At 38.1% G+C, this 23,395-nt stretch overlaps 1 protein-coding gene and 1 pseudogene across 1 annotated transcript in view; both read left to right on the top strand.

Annotated features, from left to right (window-relative positions):
* The window catches only part of Ttc39b (tetratricopeptide repeat domain 39B), a 151,420-nt gene that overhangs the window by 102,157 nt on the left and 25,868 nt on the right, over positions 1-23,395 (top strand). Inside the window, 5 exon segments of the mRNA XM_047524665.1 lie at positions 9,693-9,803; positions 12,066-12,197; positions 13,137-13,213; positions 19,066-19,133; positions 22,242-22,306. Of these exon segments, the coding sequence (XP_047380621.1) occupies positions 9,693-9,803; positions 12,066-12,197; positions 13,137-13,213; positions 19,066-19,133; positions 22,242-22,306 (453 nt within the window).
* Positions 5,457-6,483, top strand: LOC124964411 (cell division control protein 42 homolog; annotated as a pseudogene).

Here is a 23,395-nt window from a genome sequence, read left to right on the forward strand (position 1 = left end):
TACTTCTGTTTGTCCTTAATGCTAGTAAGTTTCTCGTAAGAAAAACTCTTTACAAAAAACATTGCTTCAGCTGTTCTGTACTTAGTTTTATTCATTCATTCCATATTTCATATTCTGTCCCCATGCTAATCATTGCTAAAATGTGTGTTATTATACAATTGATAACATGAATGAACACATATTTATTATTAAGTTCCTTCAACTGTTATGTACTTGAGAGTTCTGAGTTATTGAAGGCTATTTGGTTACTTACAAAATAATGTTAGCATTAAATCTGTGTAATGCTTTTGGTAGTGTGGCCATTTTGACAATATTAGTTCTGCCTATCCAGGAGCATGGGAGGTATTTCCATCTTCTAAGGTCTTCAATTTCTTTCTTTAGTGTTCCATAGTTTTCATTGTAGAGGTTCATCACCTCTTGTGTTAGTTTGATTCTCAAGTTTTTTTTTTTTTTTTTTGAGGCTATTGTGAATGGAGAAGTTTTCCTAATTTTTAGTAGATTCATTGCTGATATATAGGAAAGCATTTGATTTATGGGTATTGATTTTATATCCCACTACTTTGCTGAATTTATTTATGAGTTCTAGAAGTTTTCTGGTAGAATTTTTTGGATCTTCTAGGTATAGAATCATGTCATTGGCAAATATTGATAGTTTGAGTTCTCCTTTTCCTATTCGTATCCCTTTAATTTCCCTTTTTCTTTTTCCTGGCTAGAGTTTCAAGGATGATGTTGAATAGAAGTTGTGAGAGAGGGCATACTTGTCTTGTTCCAGTTTTTAGAGGGAATGCTTTCAATTTTTTTTCCATTTAGAATGATGTTCACCTTGAGTTTAGCATATATAGTTTAATGCAATTCCTGTTAAAATCCCAATGACATTATTCATAGAACTAGAAAAAGGCATCATGAAATTCATTTGGAAAAATAAGAGGGCCAGAATAGCCAAAGCGATCCTCAGCAAGAAAAGTGAAGCAGGAGGCATCACAATACCAGACCTTAAATTGTACTACAGAGTCATAATAACAAAAATGGCATGGTATTGACACCGAAATAGACACATGGACCAATGGTACAGAATAGAAGACACAGAGACAAACCCACATAAATACAGTTTTCTCATTTTAGACAAAGGTGCTAAAAACATTCACTGGAGAAAAGATGGCCTATTCAATAAATGGTGCTGGGAAAATTGGAAATCCACATGTAACAAAATGAAATTAAACCCCTGTCTCTCATGCTGCCTGAAACTTTGATCTTTGTGGATCAAAGACTTAGGCACTAGAACAGAGACCCTATGCCTAATAGAAGAAAAAGTAGGTCCAAATCTTTATCATATTGGCCTAGGATCTGACTTCATTAACAAGACTCCTAAAGCATAAGAAGTAAAATCAAGAATCAGTAAATGGGATGGATTCAACTAAAACACTTCTTCTTAGCAAAGGAAACAATCAATAATGTGAAGAACCTAGAGAATGGGAGAAATTCTTTACCATACTCACCTCAGATAGAGCACTAATCTCCAGGATATATAAAGAATTCAAAATAATTAACACCAAAAAGAAATCCCCAAATAACCCAATCCATAAATAGACTAAAGAACTGAGCAGACTCTTCAAGAAAAAATACTGTCTGTCAACAAATACATGAAAAAATGTTCAACATCTCTAACAATTAGAGAAATGTAAATCAAAAACTATTCTAAGATTTCATCTCTCTCCTGTCAGAATGGCAATTATCAAGCAAACAAGTAGCAATAAATATTGGTGAGGATGTTGGGAAAAAGTACTCTCATACATTGCTGGTGGGATTGCAATGGTGCAACCATATGGAAAGTGGTATTCCTCAGAAAACTTGAAATGGATCCACCATTTGACCCAGCTATCCCACTCCTCGGTTTATACCCAAAGGACCTAAAATCAGCATACTATAGTGACACAGCCACATCAACGTTTATAGAAGCTCAACTCACAATAGCTAAACTGTGGAATTGACCTAGGTGTCCTTCAGCAGATGAATGGTTAAAGAAACTGTGGTATATATACACAATGGAATATTAAAGAAGAATGAAATGATGGCATTTGCCCATAAGTGGATGAAGCTGTAGAATATCATGCTAAGCTGAATAAGCCAATTCCAAAAAATCAAAGACTGAATGTTTTCACTGATATGTGGATGCTAATTCACGATAAGGGGGTGGCTAGAGAAGAATAGAGTTACTTTGGATTAGGCAGAGGTGCATGGAAGGAGGGGTGGGGGTATGGGAATAGAAAAATGGACATTTTTACCTTATGTGCATATATGACTACACAACTGATGCAGAAGACATGTTTGGGTAACCCTAAGATGGCGGCTGGTGTTGAGCTAAGAGGTGGTGCATAATTAATGTTAACACGGCGTGATCTACCGTTGCCTAATTAGTTAATGTCTCCTTTGTGCTAGTGGTCAACAGATATTCCTCATTCTTTCTTGATTGGTACCGAGGGGCGTGCCTCAATTGTGCTAATCCTAAGCTGATTGGCTGCCTTAGTTATATAAGACACACCTATAGGAAGCACCAGGAATAACCAGATAAGCAGCTAGCAGGAAGGATAAGCACGTATAAGCAGCACCTCTGATAGATCGCAGAATGCAGGACTAAACCACACCTCTAGATCGCTGGGTGAAGGATAAGCAGCACCTCTGAATGATGGCAGAACACAGGTTGCAGATTGCAGAACGGAGAAGTAAAGCCACACCTCTAGATAGCAGAGTGAAGGACGCAGGATGCAGGATGCACCTTTAAGAAGAAGCAGCAGAACTAAGAAGATACAGATTTCTGAAAGTGTAGTCTCTCTCTCTTAAGCAAAGTCTCTTTCTCTCTTATGCAAAGCCTCTCTCTCTCTCTCTCTCTCCTCTCAAAGCCTTTCTTCCTTTATAAACTAGGGAGTAAACAAGTAAACAAGCAAGAAAGCAGTGCACTAAAGAGAAAGATAATAGAAGTAGCTCAGTTTCCAGTCCACCTCCGATTAATACCCGCGCAGTTGTTGCTGCAGGCGGTAACAAATTGCTGCGGGCGGCGACAAACTGATGTGATTCTATATCATGTACAACCAGAAATATGAGAAATTATACTCCATTTATGTATGATGTGTGAAAGTGCTGTTATACTGTCTTACACTGTCATGTATAACTAATTAGAACAAATTAAAAAAATATAAAAAACAATGTTAGCATTTGCTGGCAATACTTGAGGACTTCTATGTGTCACTGAGCACATTATCTGTATTAATAGCACAACTTGTGAGATGGGAGTTTTATTAGATTCATCTTACTCATCAGGAAACAGAATATTAGGGAGGAAAAGTGACTTCCCATGGCCACATATAGTTAGGATGGAAATCATAGAATGAATAAAATGATCTGGTTCTGGAATTCATATCCTCATCCACTATAGTAAATGTAGCTCTCTACAACCAAGTTTATTAAGTAATTAATAAAGGAAGAAATGTTATTAGACTACAAGAGATAATGTGAGCTTAGTTCTATTTTTTAATATTATGTTTGGTTTTGTCTGTTTTTTAAAATATAAAACTAACCTAGCTTTAACCTAGCTTATAAACTAGAAACAGGAAGAAAGACTCTTTACTGAAGATATATATTAAGAAGGGCATTTGGGCTGGGTTCTAACAGGTCTGGAATTTGAGCATGTGGGTTGAGCATCCAGAGATTTTGGAAAATTATGCATGGTTGTTAATTCACATAGGACTTGAAAGTCCACAAAGCACTCTCCTAACAGCAATTGTCTTTGTTTCTCTCACACAAGTTATGAAATGGGAGAGTATTTGGGCATTTCAAAGATGAAGAAAGAGACCCAGGGAGGCTAAGTAACTCTCTGAAGGTCACATAGATAGAGAAATGGCAGTGCAGACTTCTTATTTCCAGTTCAGGGACTTTTTCATTCCATCATCCCAGGCATGAGGGTGATGCCCTGTTGATGAACCTCTTGCAACATGCTGGGCTATTTTTATATAGCCGTGCTCGTCACTCCAGTCTGGGTGGACAGGTGAGGTGGGGCCTAGAAGCCAGAAGTGTCTGAACTTGACATGGCAGGTGTGGGTAGCTGTTTTTGGTTATTTACTCTAAGGAGGTAGTATCAGGAATATCTGTTTTAGGAAGAGAAGTCTGTGAATGTCATCTAGTATGAATTAAAGCAGGATTAATATCATCTGGAAACCTGTCCATACCAGGCCTGCTGATTCTGGGGAAAGGACTCAGCGGTTGTTTTAGTAAACTCTCCCGGTGAGTCTAATGCATGGTGAAGTTTGAGGACCATGAAATCAAAGCAGGCAGGTATTCAGAATTCAGAAACGAAGTGACAAGCATCTCAATTCATGTGATGGCAGTGCATATGGAGAGGAAAACGTGTCCCCAAGAGATGTTGAGAGGAGTCCTGGCCAGTGAACACATGGCACCACCAGTATTTTGTGTGTTTTGGGTGGTGGGGGAAGGGTGTTAATTCCAGGTGAGTCTCATAATAGACTACTACTTAGAAGGGCTGTGCTTAGCATGTTTGGAGGTAGTGATCTCCGTTTTTGTCTGTCTAAGCTGGGACAGGTGTAATGTGTCCTTCCAGATGGCAGAGGCCAGCTGAGAATCAGAGATGGTTGTTTGGCAGGGAACCATTATCTATTCATAGCCTATTTCCTTGTGTTAAAGGATGAGTTGTAACTATAGAGAAATGGTGTGAGTAAGATGTTCTGTCTTCATTTTCTCCTATTCTTGGTCTTATTTGTCACATCCCCAGTTTAATTCTTTCTCTGTCTCCAACTTAGATATTCCCATGGCTGATTCCATGTACAGCATTTGGATGTCGCCTTCTTGGCGACCATACGCAGACACACCATTTCCTAAACTAGGTTCTATCCCAGGCTACTTATCCCAATTTGAGATGATCTTAGGTTTTGATCTGCTTATGTAAGTCTGCCTTCCCTTCTCCCAGAGAACCCAGGATTCATTGTGTCTTGTTCATTGCTGTATTGCCAGTAATGAGTACCTGGCATGTACTGCATAAATATTTGTTGAATGAATTTTAGGTAAACATTTGATGGGGCTGGAGGGGTAGGTAATGGGGAGAAAATAGCTCTGCACCCACTAGGCAACATAGGAGCTAACTTGAACTGTGTGATAGAGATTTAACAGAATAAATCCAAGGTGCATTTAGAAGGTAACACTGACACAGTTTGGTGATGGACTGCTATCAGGGTGTCAAATAACTTTCTTGTGAAAAATCTTGCTGTGAGAGATTTGTGAACTCATAGTATTATTTCATCTCCTCATTCTCTGAAAACTTAAGGGCACAACAATTCTTAGTTCTTCAGCTACCCCTCCATTAAGAGCTGGTCTTCTCAATGCCCCAGCGGAGAAGCTGAGGTCAACATTAAATTTGAAGTATTTAAAGTGGATACAAAACTATTCCTGCAATGCAGACAATTAAGTGCGTTGTTGTGGGTGATGGTGCTGTTGATAAAACATGCCTCCTGATATCCTGTCAGGGTCTTAAGCCCCCTTGCTCCTCTCGACCAGCGACAAGGGAAAGGTACACTCCCCAACAAGGTCAGACCGGGAAAGGTAGGGCCGACTGACGGCCGCTCCCAGTCCTCCGGGCAGAGGACAATCAGATGCGTCAGGGAGACCAGTCACAGCAGGAACTCGTTTATTGAGGAAGTCACACAGCTTTTATGTAGGGTGGGGGCTAGGCGGGAACCAATCAGCTTAAAGGTCAGCAAGGCATGGGGTGTTCACGCAGGCGAGAGTCCCATAGGACTATATGGCAAGCATGAGCTGATCATGTTCGCGGAACTGTTGTTAACCAATCCCCACGGTGGTCCGGTTTATCGTCATGAACCTTTGAAACCGCCTTTGAGGCCTTGATCTTGCTCACTCGCTAGGGAGTAAGGAGTCAGCCTGAGTTAGTTAATGTGTCATTAGTCCCAACAATATCCTACACAACAAACAAATTTCCATCTGAATATGTACCAACTGTTTTGACAACTATGCATTCACAGTTATGATTGGTGGAGAGCCATATACTCTTGGACTTTTTGATACTGCAGGGCAAGAGGATTATGACAGATTACGACCGCTGAGTTATCCACAAACAGATGTATTTCTAGTCTGTTTTTCAGTGGTCTCTCTGTCCTCATTTTAAATTGTGAAAGAAAAGTGGGTGCCTGAGATAACTCACCACTGACCAAAGACTCCTTTCTTACTTGTGGGGACCCAAATTGATCTCAGAGATGACCCATCTACTATTGAGAAACTTGCCAAGAACAGAAGCCTATCACTCTAGAGACTGCTGAAAAGCTGGCCCGTGGTCTGAAGGTTGTCAGGTGTGTGGAGTGTTGTGCACTCACACAGAAAGGCCTAAAGAATGTGTTTGATGAAGCAATATTGGCTGCCCTGGAACCTCCAGACCCGAAGAAGAGCCGCAGGTGTGTGCTGCTATGAACACCTCTCCAGAGTCCTTTCTGCACAGCTGGTGGGCATCCTACTAAAAGCAATGTTTAAATCAAACTAAAGACTAAATTTTAAAATTCGTTTCTGCAATAATGACAAATGCCCTGCACCTACTCACATTCACTCGTGTGAGACAAGGCCCATAGGTATGCCCCTTGCCATACTAGTTAATTTTGAGTAATTGTGTATTGTCAGAAAGTGATCAGTACTAGTTTTTGTTTTGTTGTTTAAAAGCAAGGCATGCTTGTGATGACTTTGTAACAGACTAATTTGTTGAAGCTGTTCCCTGGTTCTAATCTGGAGAGTAATCTGGGACACCTTTGTCCCCCCCCCTCTTTTTTTGGGGGGAGGAGGAGCTTGTGTGGGGTTTGTTTTTTAGTCTTTTTTTTTTTTTAAATTCATTAACTGATGGACAGCCCTTAGAGGAGGAGGAGAAATTGATTCCACATTCCACTTCCTAGATCTCATTTAGAAAATGTGTTCTCCACCTGGTGCTCTTAGGAAGGAGTATAGTAAATGCCTCCTTTAATAATATACTTCTTTTTGAAAGTTGCCTTTTCTCTTCACCCTCAGTAGATCCAGTATTTGATGAAAATGGGTGGCAGCTGTCTTGCCCCTCCTCTTTTCTAGGATACATTCTATATGTGACTGTGACTTTCAAGGAAATTTGTTTGCCATTTGCTGGTGTTTTTTGGGGGGGAACAGGGGCGGGGTTCATTTCTAACTTCTTTCACTGATAAATGAAGAAAAGTATTGCACCTTTTGAAATACACCAAATGAATTTGGTTTGTAATTAAAAAACAGTTTTTTTCCCCTGTCAGTCATTGTCTTATATACTTAGTATAGATTTGCACCTCAGCTTGTGGTGTTCCTAGAGGCCAGCTGAAGACCTGGCACATGGAAGGACTATGAGGGGTGGTGCTAGAAGACAGATGCCTGCAGGATGATTGGCATCCTTTCAGGCTTGAGGATGTAGGCCTGCTTCACTAAGAAGCTGGGGGTGGATGGGGTAGGAGAACATTTACCAACAAGGGGACTGACTAGTTGGTAATCCCCTTATTTCTGTTTTGCATATGAGGCCCCACTAGCCCCCCATATTGTCCACTGAAAATCATGGCAAGAGTCTTGGAGATTCTTCATAAGTGTTAATAGGGTTTTTTTTTTTTTTTTTCTTCAGCTTATTTGGTTGCAGTTTCCAGTTTTTAAAAATGTTTAGGTAATCTTTCCACCTTACCTAAATCCTAAATCTTGTAGATTCATTAGTGTTGAACCAATGCTTTTTCCTATCTCAATTCTTTGTATATGTGTTCTTTTCAGGTGTATTAAACAAATGAAAACCCTCACACACACACACACACACACACAAAGAATTGGTCTCCTTTCTGCTTCTCCCTAGGGGGAAGGTGCCTCAAGCTCTAAGTATGAGGAGTTTTCTGTTTTCATCCAGAATAGGAACCTACCCACTCAAGTATATTTATTGAGCATGTTCTAGGTACCACCAAAGGCACTGATGACACACAAGTGACTCAAACAATCTTCTTACTCTGATATCCTAGAGAGGGAAGACAGATACATATACAAATACTACATTCACAAGATCCTGGAATAAGTGGTACGGAGGGAAAACTGGAGTATGGGGTGGGCTCAACCAAGCCACCCTGGGTTGGTGGTGTATTAGCTGACATGTGAATAATGAAGGAATTAGGAGCTGAGAGCAGCATATGCCTGTAATCCCAGTTCTATAGTCCCTGATATTTATTTGAGAGACTGAAGCAGGAGGATCGAAAGTTCCAGGCCAACCTCAGTGATTTAGTGAGGTCTTAGGCAACTTGGTGAGACCCTGTCTTAAAAAAAAAAAAAAAAAAAAAAAAAAAAAAAAAATGACAGGGGATATAGCTCAGTGGAAAAGCACCCCTGGGTTCCATTCCTAGTACAGGAAGGAAGGAAGGAAAGGAGAGAGGGAGGGAGGGAGGAAGGACCAGGAATTTAACTCAGGGGCACTTTATCATTTCCCAGTACTTTTTATTTTTTATTTTGAGACAGGGTCTTACTAAATTGCTGAGGGCCTTGCTAATTTGCTGAGGGTCATCTCCAACTGGGAATCCTCCTGTCAGCTTCCCAAGTTGCTGGGATTATTGGTGTGTGCCACCACTCCCAGCTCAGGAATTAGGATAACTATGCCAGGAAGACAAGGGGACCAGTGTCCTTAGCACTCTCTTTAGGAATACTGACATCAACTTCTATATTATATCACAGAGTCAGAAGTATGCACAGTCAAGCAGTCTTGGTCAAACTGTGCTCTAGTTGATCATTATAGGGTTGGTGGGTGGTGGTGGCTGGTGGTTGTGAGGACCTGTAAGAGCTACTGTTTCCTGGTTGGCGGGGATGGAGGGGGTGGGGGGGAGCGTTAGTTTCCATTCATCACAGTGTGTTTATTGATAAGACCTGTTGTTTCTGGAATCCAAAGAGACTCAGAGCAAAGGAGACAGATGCAAAATGGAGGCAGAGATGCCAAACTTTGTATCCTGCTTCTAGTTACTCATTGGACTTTTGTAAGTCCAAGTGAAGAGTTAGTGTTCATAATACCTACTATGAGCATTATTTGTCAGTTAATCTCATCCTCAAAACAACCCCATCAAGTAGGTTGGGGTGTCCCATTTTGCACATATGAAAGTTGAAACTCAGGGATGTTACAGACAAAGTTAGTTTTGGGACGCAGAAAACAGTATTCCAAAGTATGGCACTTTGACATGCTGAGTGCTTTGAACCAAAGTAGCAGACTCAGAACAAAGTCTCTCTAACCTTCTCCCACCCTGTCTCTCTTCTATCTCTTAGGAAGCACCAGGAAGAAATTTCTTTCAAGTTCCCTCATTCTTCTAGAAAGAATGCAATTGTCATGGGATCCACCATTCCCAATAACCTCATTGGTCAGGGAAGATTAACTAGCAGAAAAGAAAGACACCACACAGAACCCAGAGAAACTTTGTTTCAGGCTATTCTCTGTTCTTTGGACCATCCATCTCCCCTAAAAATTATTTACAGGAGGACAGAGGGAATGTTCCCTTTGCCCCTACATTAGTAAGTGGCAGAGTAAGAATTTCTGTCAGTCCTGTGTCTCCAAAATTCATACATACTCCCTGGGAAAATGTGCTAATAATAAAACTTATAAAAATTCTTTGTATTTTTTTCTTGATCTTTAGTTCATCATCAACCAGAATGGATCTCAAGAGTGGCCTAGAAGAATGTGCAGTGGCATTGAATTTATTTCTAAGTAACAAATTTACAGATGCCTTAGAATTGCTTCGTCCAGGGTAATTTATTTTAGATAAAGCATTTTTTTTCAACTGTTTCTTTAATGTCATGCTTGTAGGTTAATTTCTGTGGTTGTTTTCTAAGTACTTATAAGCTTACTTGGTTGAGACTCCTTATTGTAGGTCAATTTTAAAATTCAGTTAAGATATGTCTTTTTAAATTTAATCAGAAAATTTCTGATTATTTCACATATTTTAATTTCCATATTTGGTTCAAATATTGTCATGTGATATAGTTTTGTAGGACTTTAATTTTGTTTTCTTCAATGAAATATTTATATGAATGTTTCTTTTAAATATCATTGGGAAAAGTTTCATTTGAAATGAGAAGGGGAAGAACTAGAGTATGTAAATCTCAATGTTAAATTTTAAGATAATATTTATTAGAATCCCTATTTATGTGATTAAACAAGTTAAGCTATTTCATTTTAATTAATACTCCCTGTTAATTTTTCAAGTCATGATTTACCAATTAACATTTCAGAAGTTAAGAAGAAATAATAAGATAAATGTTGAGATCATAGGCTAAGGGACATTGTCAGGGTTGTCTCTAGCTCTTGTCTCAACCTCTGCCATGTCAGTTTTCTTCCCTCCATCCTTCTAGGTCCTTTATTTACTTACTTATTTTTAAAAGCAACTCTTTTATTTTTTCTGGGGATTGAACCTATTGCCTTGTGTATGCAAGGGAAGCACTCTACCAGCTGTTGTATCTCCAGTCCTGTTTGCTAGGTCCTTTAGACGGTTTTCTGGCCTTCTACCTCCTTTTGTAGTCTTCTGTCTTCTTGTCTTTCCTTCTTTATCTCTCCTTCTGTCTCCTTTCCCAGCCTACCTACTTCTCTCCTGTATTTATTTTTTTATTCAAACAAGTCTCCTTTTTTTCCTCTTCCCTTGACACCTAGCTGATTATAACATAGAATGAAAATAAATCATTTATTATTATATCCAGTTAAGTTCTATAGTCCCTGATATTTATGCATGTGTCATTGTTAAAAATACTTTTTAATCCCACTTGAACTTTTTTTCCCCCCTTCTTGGAAGAACATTTAGTTAGGAAAATACAAGGTTCGAAGACACAATTAATGAATAACTTCAGGCTGCTCTTATTCCCTGTGGTCCTTTTGAACAAGCAGCAGCCTCACTATGTAGGACAAACTGCAAATTACCAAAGGATGGTTAGATTAATTCCATGGGGGAGGGGGAAAATAGCGTGGTTTGTATTTGTTTCACATAGCAGCAGTCTGTTGAGCCTTAATATTTAACTTAAATTACAAACAAAACTGTACATTGGTTTGTTGTTTTGACTGTGCTGGGAATGAACCCAGGGCCTTGATACCTAAGCAAGTCCTTTACCACTGAGCCACATCCCTATCCCTTTTTAATTTTTATTTTGAGACAGGGTCTTGCTAAGTTTCTTGGGGCCTTGCTAAATTGCTGAGGCTGGCCTTGAACTTGTTGATCCTCCCAAGCTACTGGGATTACAGATGTGCTACACTGCACCTGGATATGCATTGGTATAACATCAGAAGTTTTAAGAAGAGATGGTGATGCTTTTACATCCTGGAAATTGTAATGTCTGCTCTACATTAGAACTAAGGAACATTCTTAGATTCCCGAAGCAGTCCTCACTGATAACTTAATAACTAAAATTATCAAGAACTTTAATTAGGAATCTCAGATAGTGCAATTAGATCAGATACAGTATCTGAGATTTACTTTGGTCAGGCCTTTTTGGGGCCGACCTACTTTTTTTTTAAAAATCTTGCTTTTTCTTGACCTCTGGCTGTAGAAGAGAGGGGATGATTTTAAATGAGTCTTCCTCTTTCAAAAAGCATATTGAAATCTCTCTGTCACAAACTACATTTCCATTAGCCTTTTTTAGCACTTATTTCAAATCTTAAGATAGTACACCACACCTTTTTCAACTGAAAAAATTGGTTTGCCTTGAAACCTTTTCTAGGAAATGAATCGACAGGCTGCCCCCTTGTGCTGAAGCAGAGAAAGGCATGTTGTCCACTTGAGCTTTGCCTGGAACATTTTGTCCTGCCTGTGTGAGTTTAAATTGGAAAGTTCTTGATACTAAAGTTCTTAAGCATATGCCTCTCACAGTCTGTAACATTTCAGTGATTATGGCGAATAAGTCAAGGTTATTACTGTGGAAGTCATGGCATGTATTCATTATGCTTTCTTATGATCAGTATCAAAAAAGCCTAGGTTGTTTTTTCCATTTAATTGAAATGTACTAATTCCCTGTGTTCTTTCCAGGGCTAAGGAGAGTATGTACCATGCCTTGGGCTATAGTACCATTGTGGTGTTGCAGGCTGTCATGACCTTTGAGCAACAGGACATCCAAAAAGGCATTTCTGCCATGAAGGACGCTTTACAAACCTGCCAAAAGTATGACTGAAGAGTTAAATACTTGACATATGATCCCCAAACCCTTATCCTTTGTGATAAAATGAGCCCTATTTGGCTGACTGAAAACTCTGTGGTTGAGAAAAGGACTTCAGCTTCAAAACTTCTTGGCCTCAAGAAGTTTTATATAATTGAGTTAAAAAATTCTTACCAGGAATAGCATGGTTCCCATTTGGCATTTATGTGTTTCACTTTTCTTCTTGATAGCTTGGGGCCTGAGCTAAAGAGAAGATCCGGGGGAGATTTCATTGGAATTAACAGCCACAGTCTCTCAGGTGTCTCCTGAGGTGGATGAGATTTGAGTACTCTATGCCATGCCAAGTCAAGCAAGGAGCTTGTTTTACATGGGATGCTGCAAATTCTGACAGGATTGTTTTGTTCACATGAGAAGAACTTATAGTTGGGTACTTTGGATTGGCTAAATAAGACAGATTTTTAGTCTTATTTTAAGCTTTATTCTGTATGTTTAGGAAGAACATAGTAAAAGCTATTATTTGTATTAGTGAAATTTAACATGGGTAAAATGACATCCTTATCTAATTATGTCATAAGCCCCTCAAATGAAGAACACTTCCAAAGAGTGCACTTTAGCTCCATTTTTAGCTCTGTGAACACTTTCACTGTAGTAATACAGGGAAGGGCCTTGGCAGGTTTAGTATTGAGTGTGTGTGGGTTTGTCCATACATGTTTAGTAAATGTGGGGTGGCTGTTTACAGGTTGTTAGTCCAGTGCTAGGAGCTGGGTGTGCAGTTGATGAAAAACAGTGACCTCTGCTCTGCAGACTTGAGGGTTTAGAGTTGTAGCTTAGTGTCTGTTTGTTGTGATTGTGACTGCTGAACTGCATGTCAGATGAAAAAGAACTCAGCCTGATTTGTTTTTATTTTTTTTCTTTCTATTTCTCCTTCTATTTACTTAATGCAGATACAGGAAAAAGTGCACAGTTGTAGAATCTTTCTCCAGTCTTCTTTCTCGAGGATCATTGGAACAACTGAGTGAAGGTACAAGTGATTTCAAAGATTAATTTTTATTTTCTTTTAAAAATTAAAAAGTAGTCATGTTCATAAAATTCAATACTGAAGTATAGAAAGTAAATGGAATATCTTTTTCTCTTCTCCATTGTGCTCATTCTCCTGAAGTAACCATTGTTAATGGTTAATTTAAAGCCTTGCAGACTTTTCTATGTACAAATATATAAGAGATACATAGGTTTATGTGGTTGTTCATGTGCTGTTCACTTTTTGCAAGCATGAAATCATATAATGCATGTTGTTCTATAATATTATGTTTTCCCAGGTCATATAAATTTACCTCATTCTGTCTCACAGATATGTAGTATTGCACAGAATGAATATACCATAGTTTACTTGCTTTTTCTCTATCAAAGGACAGTTATATAATTTTTATTTTTTCATTGTTGCAAATATTGATGTCCTAAAATCCTTGTACATGTGTCTTTACACATTTTAAAAAATATTTTGTAGGGCCGGGGTTGTGACTCAGTGGTAGAGTGCTTGCCTCACGTGTCTGAGGCACTGGGTTTGATTCTCAGCACTGCATATAAATAAATGAATAAAATAAAGGTCCATCAACAACTAAAAAAATTTTATAGAATAGATTTCTAAAAGTGGAATAACCAGTTGTTTTAGTCCACTTTTTCACTGCCATGACTAAAAGCCTGACAAAAACATTTAGAGGAGGAAAAGTTTATTTGGAGGCTCATAGTTTCAGAAGTCTCTGTAGATGGTCTACTTCATTCCTTCTGGACTGAGGTGAGGCAGAACATCATGACAGAAAAGTGTAGCAGAGGAAAGCACCAGGAAGCAAAGAGAGAGAGCTCCCCTTACCACAGACAAAATATAAGCCCAAGGGCATGGCCCCAAAGACCCACCTCTTCCAGCCACACCCTACTTGCCTTCATTTACCTAGTTAATCCCTATCAATGGATTAACACACTGATTAGGTTAAGGCTCTTATAACCCAATCATTTCACCTCTTTTTTTTTTTTTTAAATTTAACATGTATTTATAATTTTTCAAAGGTAGGAACTTCCTTCATCTGATTTAAAAACAAAAGTATATACAAGAAAGGAACCACAAATGTAATACATAGCAGTGAAACATATAAATGCTTCTCTCTCAGATTGGGAACAGGACAATTACCTCTAACTTTCTTGCATTGTCCCACACAAGAGCTTTTGGGAAACATTTTATATCTAAATCATAATACTAGTTCTAAGGGTTTGAAATTTTAAAATATTTACAGGTATTGCAAATTTTTTCTCCAAAAACTTAAATCACTTTATGTTCTTATCTATGAGAGTTTCAGTTTTCTATATTAATAAGATTTTTTTCCAAGGTCAAAGTAATTTTGATACCTTTTTAAAAAGTGTTAATACATCATAGTATGGAAGATATTCTGTTTGTGGATAGGTAGTTAGGAATAACCAGGAATCCAGGAGTGCCTACAGCACCCTGAGCAGATGGATGGTTGCCAGTTACTTGATGTTCCTGTTGAGATCAGGGTAGATGTTTCCAGTTGTTTTATTGGTGTTATACACTAGTGAGGATGGCTTACCAGAAAGGAATATCCAGTTAACCCTGCAGAAGAAAAACATGTCCTTCAAAAACTTCTGTCATTTCAGTAGAATCTGTTCCTGCGTTGTCATTGTCAGACTTGCTCTCTGGAAGAGGTGACACAAAATACTTGACATCTCTGTGGCTGATTAAAGCAAGAGCTGTTCTGAAAATTATCAGAGTCATTCCTCATGGTCAAGCGTACATCACACACATTGTTGAGTGTGTTTTATCACGAAGTATTTATTTTGTTAGACAAATGTCATCATCTTGTGGACACTGGAGAACTTGGGAACATTTTTGCGTGATGGGAGTTTCAAGTATTGATTATAAGAGAGGATTGATGTATATTACATCTTTAGGACTTGTTCTTAAAGGTTGTGATGTTGATTCCCAAACCAAATGGCATTTCTTGGTCATTCTGTTACAGGGCAGAGGCCTACTGTGAAACTGAGACAGTACAGAGGCCCCCCCCCTTCCTCTTGAGATTAGATCAGAAAGATTTCAAACTTATCGCTCAGAGTTAGCAGTCATGAGTTTGTAGATGGGAGAGGAAAGAAGTAAAGGGGACTCTCTGAAGGGAGAGGTGGGTCCTCTCAGAGAGGAGAGGGACATTGTGCCCCTCCTGCTCTCCAGTTTTTTAGGGGAGTCTTCAGGAATTTTCCAGAGTTCTGCCCCAACTCCATCTTTTGATTTTTTTTTTTTTTTTCCTGATAGCATAGGAACTGCATGGACTATCTCCAAGGGAGGTTGGCATGGTGCTCAGAGTTGGGGATTTTAACTAGAAATAGAGCTCCCACCCAATTTTTGCCTCAATTTCCTGCCCCCTTTATTGGTTATTACCCTTGAATAACCATCAGCAAGTTTTCTTGTGAGCATCTTGATATTTGGTTGCCAGAATGATTGAGGGTTGTGATAGTTGTGACAAGGGAGGGTCCAGACCACCTGGTAGGGTGTGGCCTAATCTTGAAACAGTGGTTTTTCTTTCCGTGAGGTAATTATGGCTGGGGAGATTTTAACATGCCAGGCCCCATCTCCCAGGTGCTTGTCTGTCAGCAAGGCTCCCTGTGGTTTTCAGTCACCGTTCCTTGTCTTTTCTCGGCTCACCCATTCATGGTTGACTAGCTACTTACCTACTCTAGGCAGCTGAAACCCATCTTTTTTTTTTTTTTTCCTTCTTCCAGAAACTGACCTCCAAGTATCTATAGAATAAAAATTTGCACTAGTAGGTCTATAGTCCTTTAATGAAGATCAATAGGAGATTAAACAGGCCCCAAAGAAATCCCAGGGAATCTGAGGCCTCTGTTTGTATTCCTGTTCTGTTACACTCTATATGGCTTCTCTACTAGCCCATTACCCCTGCCTCCCTCTTTCTTTGTAATATGAAAATGATATTGGAGATTTTTTAACCTTAGTTTTGGGAAGAATGACATGGTATGAGTATAAATAATAATTTAAAAAATAATATGATAATAATCATTTTAAAAAAATGCTCTCTGTGTGTCAAACATCAACCAATGTTCCTTAACATTAACCAATCTATTCCATGTAACCTCCTCTGTAAACTAGGAGTAATGTTCAGGAGATTGGATAGGTGATCTAGGTCACCACCCATCGGAGTAGGGTTTAAAGCTGATGTGCCTTTCCTGGTACCACAGCTCTGTCCATTGTACCCTCACTTGTTGCTGCAGATAGCTAGGAAATGGGTGAGGGAAATGTGGGATCATTCCTGTGTTAAACATCTTGAAAACAGATGATACTCTTCTTATCCTTTTATAATTTCTTTGGATAGTGCCCTTTAGGAAGTCTGGAATAAGGTAGAAAACTTTGACTACTAAAATTGTACTAGATGGTAACTGTAGCCTATTCTGAAATATAAGTTTATTTAAACTTTATATCTGAAAGCTGCGCTTGGCTAACATTTCAGCATACCATGAATTTATTTCCTTCAGTGGACTAAAGGTTTTATAATTAAGTGATTCTGGTAGTGCTTATTTGTAAGTGCCCAATGACTAATTTTGAGAATCAGAGAACTACTCAATGTAAATCATCTGCAGTAAAGGAAGAAGTAAGACTTTTATAAATTAAGTTGCTTTTTCTTTCCAGTGAGCTTGGCTGTCACTACAACCCAGACAGACTTTGTGTTCAAGAGAGCATGTCAAAACATTGTCGTTTTAGTATGTGATTTGTTTTCCCTCTTGGTAATTTTCATTTACATCGTTGAGTGTCTGGTTGTCTGCAGGAGTGAGTATATTTCATTAAACTTTTCATGGGCTTAATGTGGAACACACCTGCTCTTCCCTGGTGGCTGGCGGATTGTGCTGAACGGGTTTCAAATTGACTTTAAAAAGAGATATTTAAATGCAATGTCTAGGATGTGAGATATAATACTCATATGAAGAATACTTACACGTGGAATATAGAATTGGAACTCTCATGCCTTTTTATCTTTGCTTTATTGTTACATCCTTTATGCTGCTATTCCATCTGTCCAGTGTTAACCTAACCATAATCCATTCACCCATCTGCTCATTTCTCTTCAAGGATTCATGGTTGCCTACTGAATCAAGTGCAGGCTGTGACAGTCAAGGTCATCCATAATTTAACCCCTGTTTACCTTTCCAACCTCACTGTTCTCTCTCCCTTCTCTGCACACCACATGCTACAGCCAAAGGTGGCCTGGGCTTCTCTTGCTCCATGCCTTTGTTCCTGCTGGTCGCCTCTGTACATGCCCCACCCCAGCAATCTGTTCCTGAGCACAGAGTTAACAGCCCCTGACAGTTCTTACTTTGTTATAGAGTTACCTAGGAAGAGGATATTCTGGTGACTCTAAAAATAAAAGTTACCAGTTTCTATCCCACTGAAGCACTGATGAAATCAAGAGACACATTTTTAGGGAAGATGTTCTGAAGAACTGTAACTGTTATTGATCCTGCTGGGATACACACAGGCAGGTAGAGGTCCTCAAATGCTGCCTGTTGTGGGTTTGTCCTGTCTATGTGCTGTTGGGGAACTTAGTTGCATATTTACTTCTTTGTAAATTGAACATTTGGAAAATGAGCACAGCAAGAAGTTGAACCCATAGGTGAGAGCCAGTGGGTTTTGTGTGTGTGTGTGTGTGTGTGTGTGTGTGTGTGTGTGTGTGTGTAATTGAAAGAAGCCACACATTCTTATCGAGTTTTAGCAATATCATTTCTAATTATATAGACATACCTATTTTCCCATCACTAGCAACATAAAAATGCTTTTCTTCTTTCTAAGTTTTTACCCAAAAGTACTTGGGTCAAAGACAGTAATCTTAGTGCAAGTAGTGCTTACTGTGTATAGTGAACTCTGTACAGCACCTCACTTAATCCTTTAGCCATGAAAGAGACATTATTAGTGGACTTTATAAATGAGGCAACCAACAGAGAAAGGGAGGGTAGCTTGCACAAGGTCCTAGAGCTAGTACCTGGCAGAGCCTTTCCTCCAAACTCCAATGTTTAAATAACATATCAATTTGCAGCCTATGGAGAAAGCAGGAACCTGTAGATTTTGTCTATGCAAAAATGCAAGATTTACCTCCCTAATCTCTGCAAGTATAATAGGTTATTTAGGAAGATAGGGAGTGTGTTTTGAGGCATTCCATGTATCCCTGGGATGTACAGAGCCTCCACAGCCCCCTTTTGCTAGGCAACTTGTTTTTGTGCTGGATATCTGAATGACAAAGTTACCCTAAAACTGGAATAGTGCTGACCTTCTTTAGAACAAATTTGATTTGCATGCAAAGCCCTGACTTGGATATGTAGAGCAGTGTGTTTTCACATAGCTCTAGAGAATTGCTGCATTCACTTCAGGTTAATAATGTTTCTAGCCATTGTCATGATTATCATTCATATTTTAGAAGTTAGAGTTCATAACTTTTATGTAGTTTTTTTTTTCAACCTTTACAACTATGTTAAGCTTTCATGTTACTGTTAAGTTAAAAAAGAAAGTTTTTTTTTTTTTTTTTTAAAGGACTTTTAAATATTGGTTCTCATTATGAGCTGAGTTTGGGTCTTTGACATCAAATGTGGACTCCTCTGTTATATTTGAATAGGGCCAATGATGACTTCCCTGAACCAGAAGAATCTTGCTGAATCAGCACCAAGAGTGGATTATCATATCCCTTTTATGGAAGCACCAAAGCAATATAGCAATCTGTTGGACTCATTTATTTAACAGCCTTTTTTGAATATCTATGGCAATTGCCGTGGACTTGGGATTTTACTTAACATATTTTTATTTGTTTTTAATAGAGGAAATGCATGCTGAAATCTGTTATGCCGAGTGTCTCCTACAGAAAGCAGCACTCACGTTTGTGCAGGTAATAAATGTCTGGCTTAGAATTGGTATTGATTGGGAAACCTGCTAATACAGCATAGAAAAATGTGACTCATTCAAATGTTAGTGCTCCAGTTATTTTGACTTACAGTGGCAATGAAAAATATTTGTTATTCTGATAAACTTTAGCTGGAAAAAACCTTCAGAGAACTTTATATCTACTCAAATACACTTTAGAGTCTATTTTGAGTTTTTCAGTTTACTGGGACTTACTGCCTTTTAAAGAAATGCCTTGTAAAGGCCACACCTAATTTCAGAATGCTTTTTCATGTGAAAACTGAGATTATTCCATTTTGTACTTGCTTATGGTAAAGTGGTCCCAGCAGAGGAAGGCTCCTTTTTTCTTCGCCTCCCTCCCTGCCTTCCCTCCTCCCAGGTTTGCATGTGCTAGGCAAGTGCTGTACCACTGAATTGCATTCCAGCCTGGCCATTCCTTTTTTGCATGACATGCTTCGGCAAAGCTCCATCATGCATGCATAGATAAGCCCATTTTTCATGGATCCTTCAGATTTTATTTTTTACATCACTTTCTATTCTTATTCCCCTTTCTTTTATTTCTTCCTTTGAAAGAGAAAGTTTTAAAAGTCACTAGATAAAACAATGAATCCTTTTCTTATGAGGCACTTTAATTTCACCTCTAGGAATTGTTTTAGTTGGTATTTTGCCTCTCTTTCTATCTTCCAGTACTTCTAAAAAATAGATTTTCATATGGTGGCCTCTTATGTGGCAGTGATGGCCATAGGGGTGGGGGTCAGGAGTATAAGAAGGCAGAAGAAAACTCAACTATAAGATGATAACTCTTCCAATCTCAATCTTTTGTATTATTTTGAGAGTTGCTTCTCTCTTTTTTGTGAAGTTGACCTCTTAGGTTAGATTATGGGTTAGTAAAAGTGAATCAGTGTGATGTTTCTTAAAACCCTGTACATTACAAAGTCTGTTTAGTAACAACAATCTTACTGCCTTAGTAAAAAACATGCAGCTATGGATGGAGGCCCCCAATCTTTTCTGATGTGTTTTCCAAATGGGGATTAGATAGTAGAATATGGGATTTTAAAACTTATTTTATATTTGGGGACTTGAAATTTAACAACTGGAAGATATACATGATTTTCCCCAATTCTTTGTGCATCATAGCACCTTCATATTCTTGTTTCTTTTGCCTTTTAAAGATTGTTCAGCTTCGTCTCTTCTTTGTTGTGACTATCATTCTTGTAGTGGAGTTGCTCATCAGCTCTTGCCTGGACTGTGCAGCAACCTAGTGACTCTATCTCTAATTTCCTTTTACCTTCTGCTCATTTTTCATTCTGCCATTGAGTGTACTTTTAAAAAATGAAGACTCTGACCTTGCCTTTTCTCCGTTTCAGCTTTTAGTCACTCTTACTGACTATGGCAATGTCCTCTATCAGAATATCACAAGTTGGGGAGGTGTTTCCCCCCAAATTCCCTACTCCCTGTCTTCAGGTGTTACTGATGGGAATGTTACATATTTGAATGGCATGGGTAGAGGTAGCTTTCCTCTTCCTTGACCACTACTTTCTTTGCCATAGATTAGTCAGCAGTGCTTGTGTATGTCTGCACAGATGGCCAAGCACATCATGATTTTTAATGCTTCTTGGCTTTTCCATTTCAGTTTTCCTTTGTTTGTAAATTTTACGTTACTTTGCCTTTCTTCACCTGGCCACTTCCTAATCTTTTTTTTTTTTTTTTTTTTTTCTTTTTTTTACTTTACACATTGATGCTTCCAAGAGGCTTTTCTGGTCCTCCCCTTACCCCCATTTTGTGTTTTCATGACAACCTGTGCATACCTTCATCTCTGTCTTTGCAGTCAGGGGCCTGGTATAATATAGGCATTTAGTAAATGTTCGATGAATCATGAAATGAAACACTCTTATATCAGATTTTAATCTAACCCAAGAAATTCTTTCCTGACTAGTGTTGGAACTTGTATAAGATTCCTTAAAATAAAGTGATAAACATTTAAGTTGCATAGTGAATTTTGTATCTACTGATTCTTATGACAATTGGAATATTAAATATTTCAGTAGCTAATGGAATTAGTGAACTAAATTCAGTTTTTCTTTTGCTTCAGAAGGATTCTTAAATACATAAGAAGCAAATATCAGAGCATCTTTCTGATATCAATAGACTAGAGAAATTTCCTCCCTGGAAATGTGAAGCATGACACTGTCTCTGTTAGCACCATCTATTACAGGAAACTTCTTCAAGTGGTTATTTGATATAATTTATTAAGAGACTCTCTTAGAATGCTGACCTTGAAAATGCTATTCATCTTGGCCAACTGCCTCAATTATATGGTCAATGACCATCAGGCAAGGAGAAGTAAAGTGATTCTACCTTCCATCTTCCCAGCAAAATTGTACATTAGTGATTGCCACTTCAGAATCCAGATCAGTTGTTTTGGTCTAGAAATGTATATGAATGAAATTCACAATGTTAAATAGGCTCTGCAAGTACCCTGTGAAAGAGGAACGGTAGTCCCATTTACTGGGTATGACGAATGAGAAAGTTTAGCCTTAGAACAAATCCTTTAAATCAACCCTTTTGAATTTGAATGAAACCAGAAGAAATTTGCTCAGTAAATGATGATAGTTATTAAAGTAATTGGTGAGGATTTTGTTCCTTAGAAAAAAAAGTGAGCTGGGCACGGTGGTGATGCATGTAATCCCAGCGGCTCAGGAGGCCGAGGCAGGAGGATCGTGAGTTCAAAGCCAGCCTCAGCAATGGTGAGGCACTAAGCCACTTAGTGAGACCCCATCTCTAAATAAAATACAAAATAGGGTCGTGGATGTGTCTCAGTGGTTGAGTTCCCTCTGAGTTCAATCCCTGGCACCCGCCCCCCAAAAAAGAAGCATAAAGTGATGCAAGGATTTTAAAAATACTTTTATTATTTTCTAACTTATAACAAAAATTACAAAAGACACATTCCAAATGTTAAGCAAGAAGAATGTGTTAATTTCAATACTACATCCTCAAAATAATAGTATTTTCCCCCTGTTACACAAATGTGCAACTCTGGATAATTTAAAATTTTCTGCTAAGTGATTTGTTTATTTAATTGAATTATTTTCAGGATGAAAATATGATCAACTTCATCAAAGGTGGACTCAAAATTAGAACAAGTTACCAAATATATAAGTAAGTTTAAAAAGTGAAACATGACTTTTAAATGATTTTTGTGCTTATACTACTTTATTCTTCAAACTCATAAACTTAATATGATTAATTTTTTAAACTTTTAATAGAGGTAAAAATGTACTGATTTTTGGTTGAGTATATATTTGATGTCATAGGACAATAGAAGTTTAAATGAAAATTTAAGAGTGAAACAGCAGAAAAGAAAGTGACTGACATTTTCTTATCAGATAATGCTGGTTTCTCATGCCTAAGAATAATTTATACATTGCAAATAGTAGGTATGTCTTTGGTCCAGAATCTAGAGCAACTCTGCCCATTAGAACACACAGTGGGGACTGGGGATATAGCTCAGTTGGTAGAGTGCTTGCCTTGCAAGCACAAGGCCCTGGGTTCAATCTCCAGCACTGCAAAACAAAACAAAACAAAACAAAACAAACAAACAAAAAACAAACAAACAAAAAAAATCCCAAAACTCACAGTGGATGAAAATGTTCAATTTAGGTGGCTCATAGAGTTATTTATGTTTTCTGTATACTTACTGATTTTTATCTAGTTGTTCTATCATCTCATGAGAGTGTTGAAATTTTCATCTTGGATATGGAGTCATCCATTTCTCCCTTTAGTTCTATCAGTATTTGCCATATGTATTTAGGACCTCTGTTAGGCTCATATATATTTATTTATAATTGTTCTGTTTCCTTAATGAAATTAGTCATTTTTTCATTATAAAATGTCCCTACTGGTAGGGACATGTCTAATAGTATTCCTTGTCTTAAAGTCTATTTTTTTGATAGTAATATAGCCATTCATGCTTTTTTATAATAAGGTTTTGTATGACATATGTTCTTTTACTTTAAATCTACCTTCGTTTTTATGTTTAAGTTGCATTTCTTGTAAATGCACAGTTGGACAGTTGATATTACTTGTAACTGCCGTTTTGCCTTTTCTCTTTGCCTCATCTATTTCCCCACCTTTTTCCTGTCTTCTTTTGCTTTAATAAAAAATTATAAAATTCCATGTAATCCTTTGTTCTCTTAATTATATTTCAAATTTGTTTTAGCAGTTGCTATAGTGATTACAGTCTCCTTT

This window comes from Sciurus carolinensis, chromosome 14 (assembly GCF_902686445.1).
Source record: "Sciurus carolinensis chromosome 14, mSciCar1.2, whole genome shotgun sequence".
In the NCBI taxonomy this organism is placed as follows: domain Eukaryota; kingdom Metazoa; phylum Chordata; class Mammalia; order Rodentia; family Sciuridae; genus Sciurus; species Sciurus carolinensis.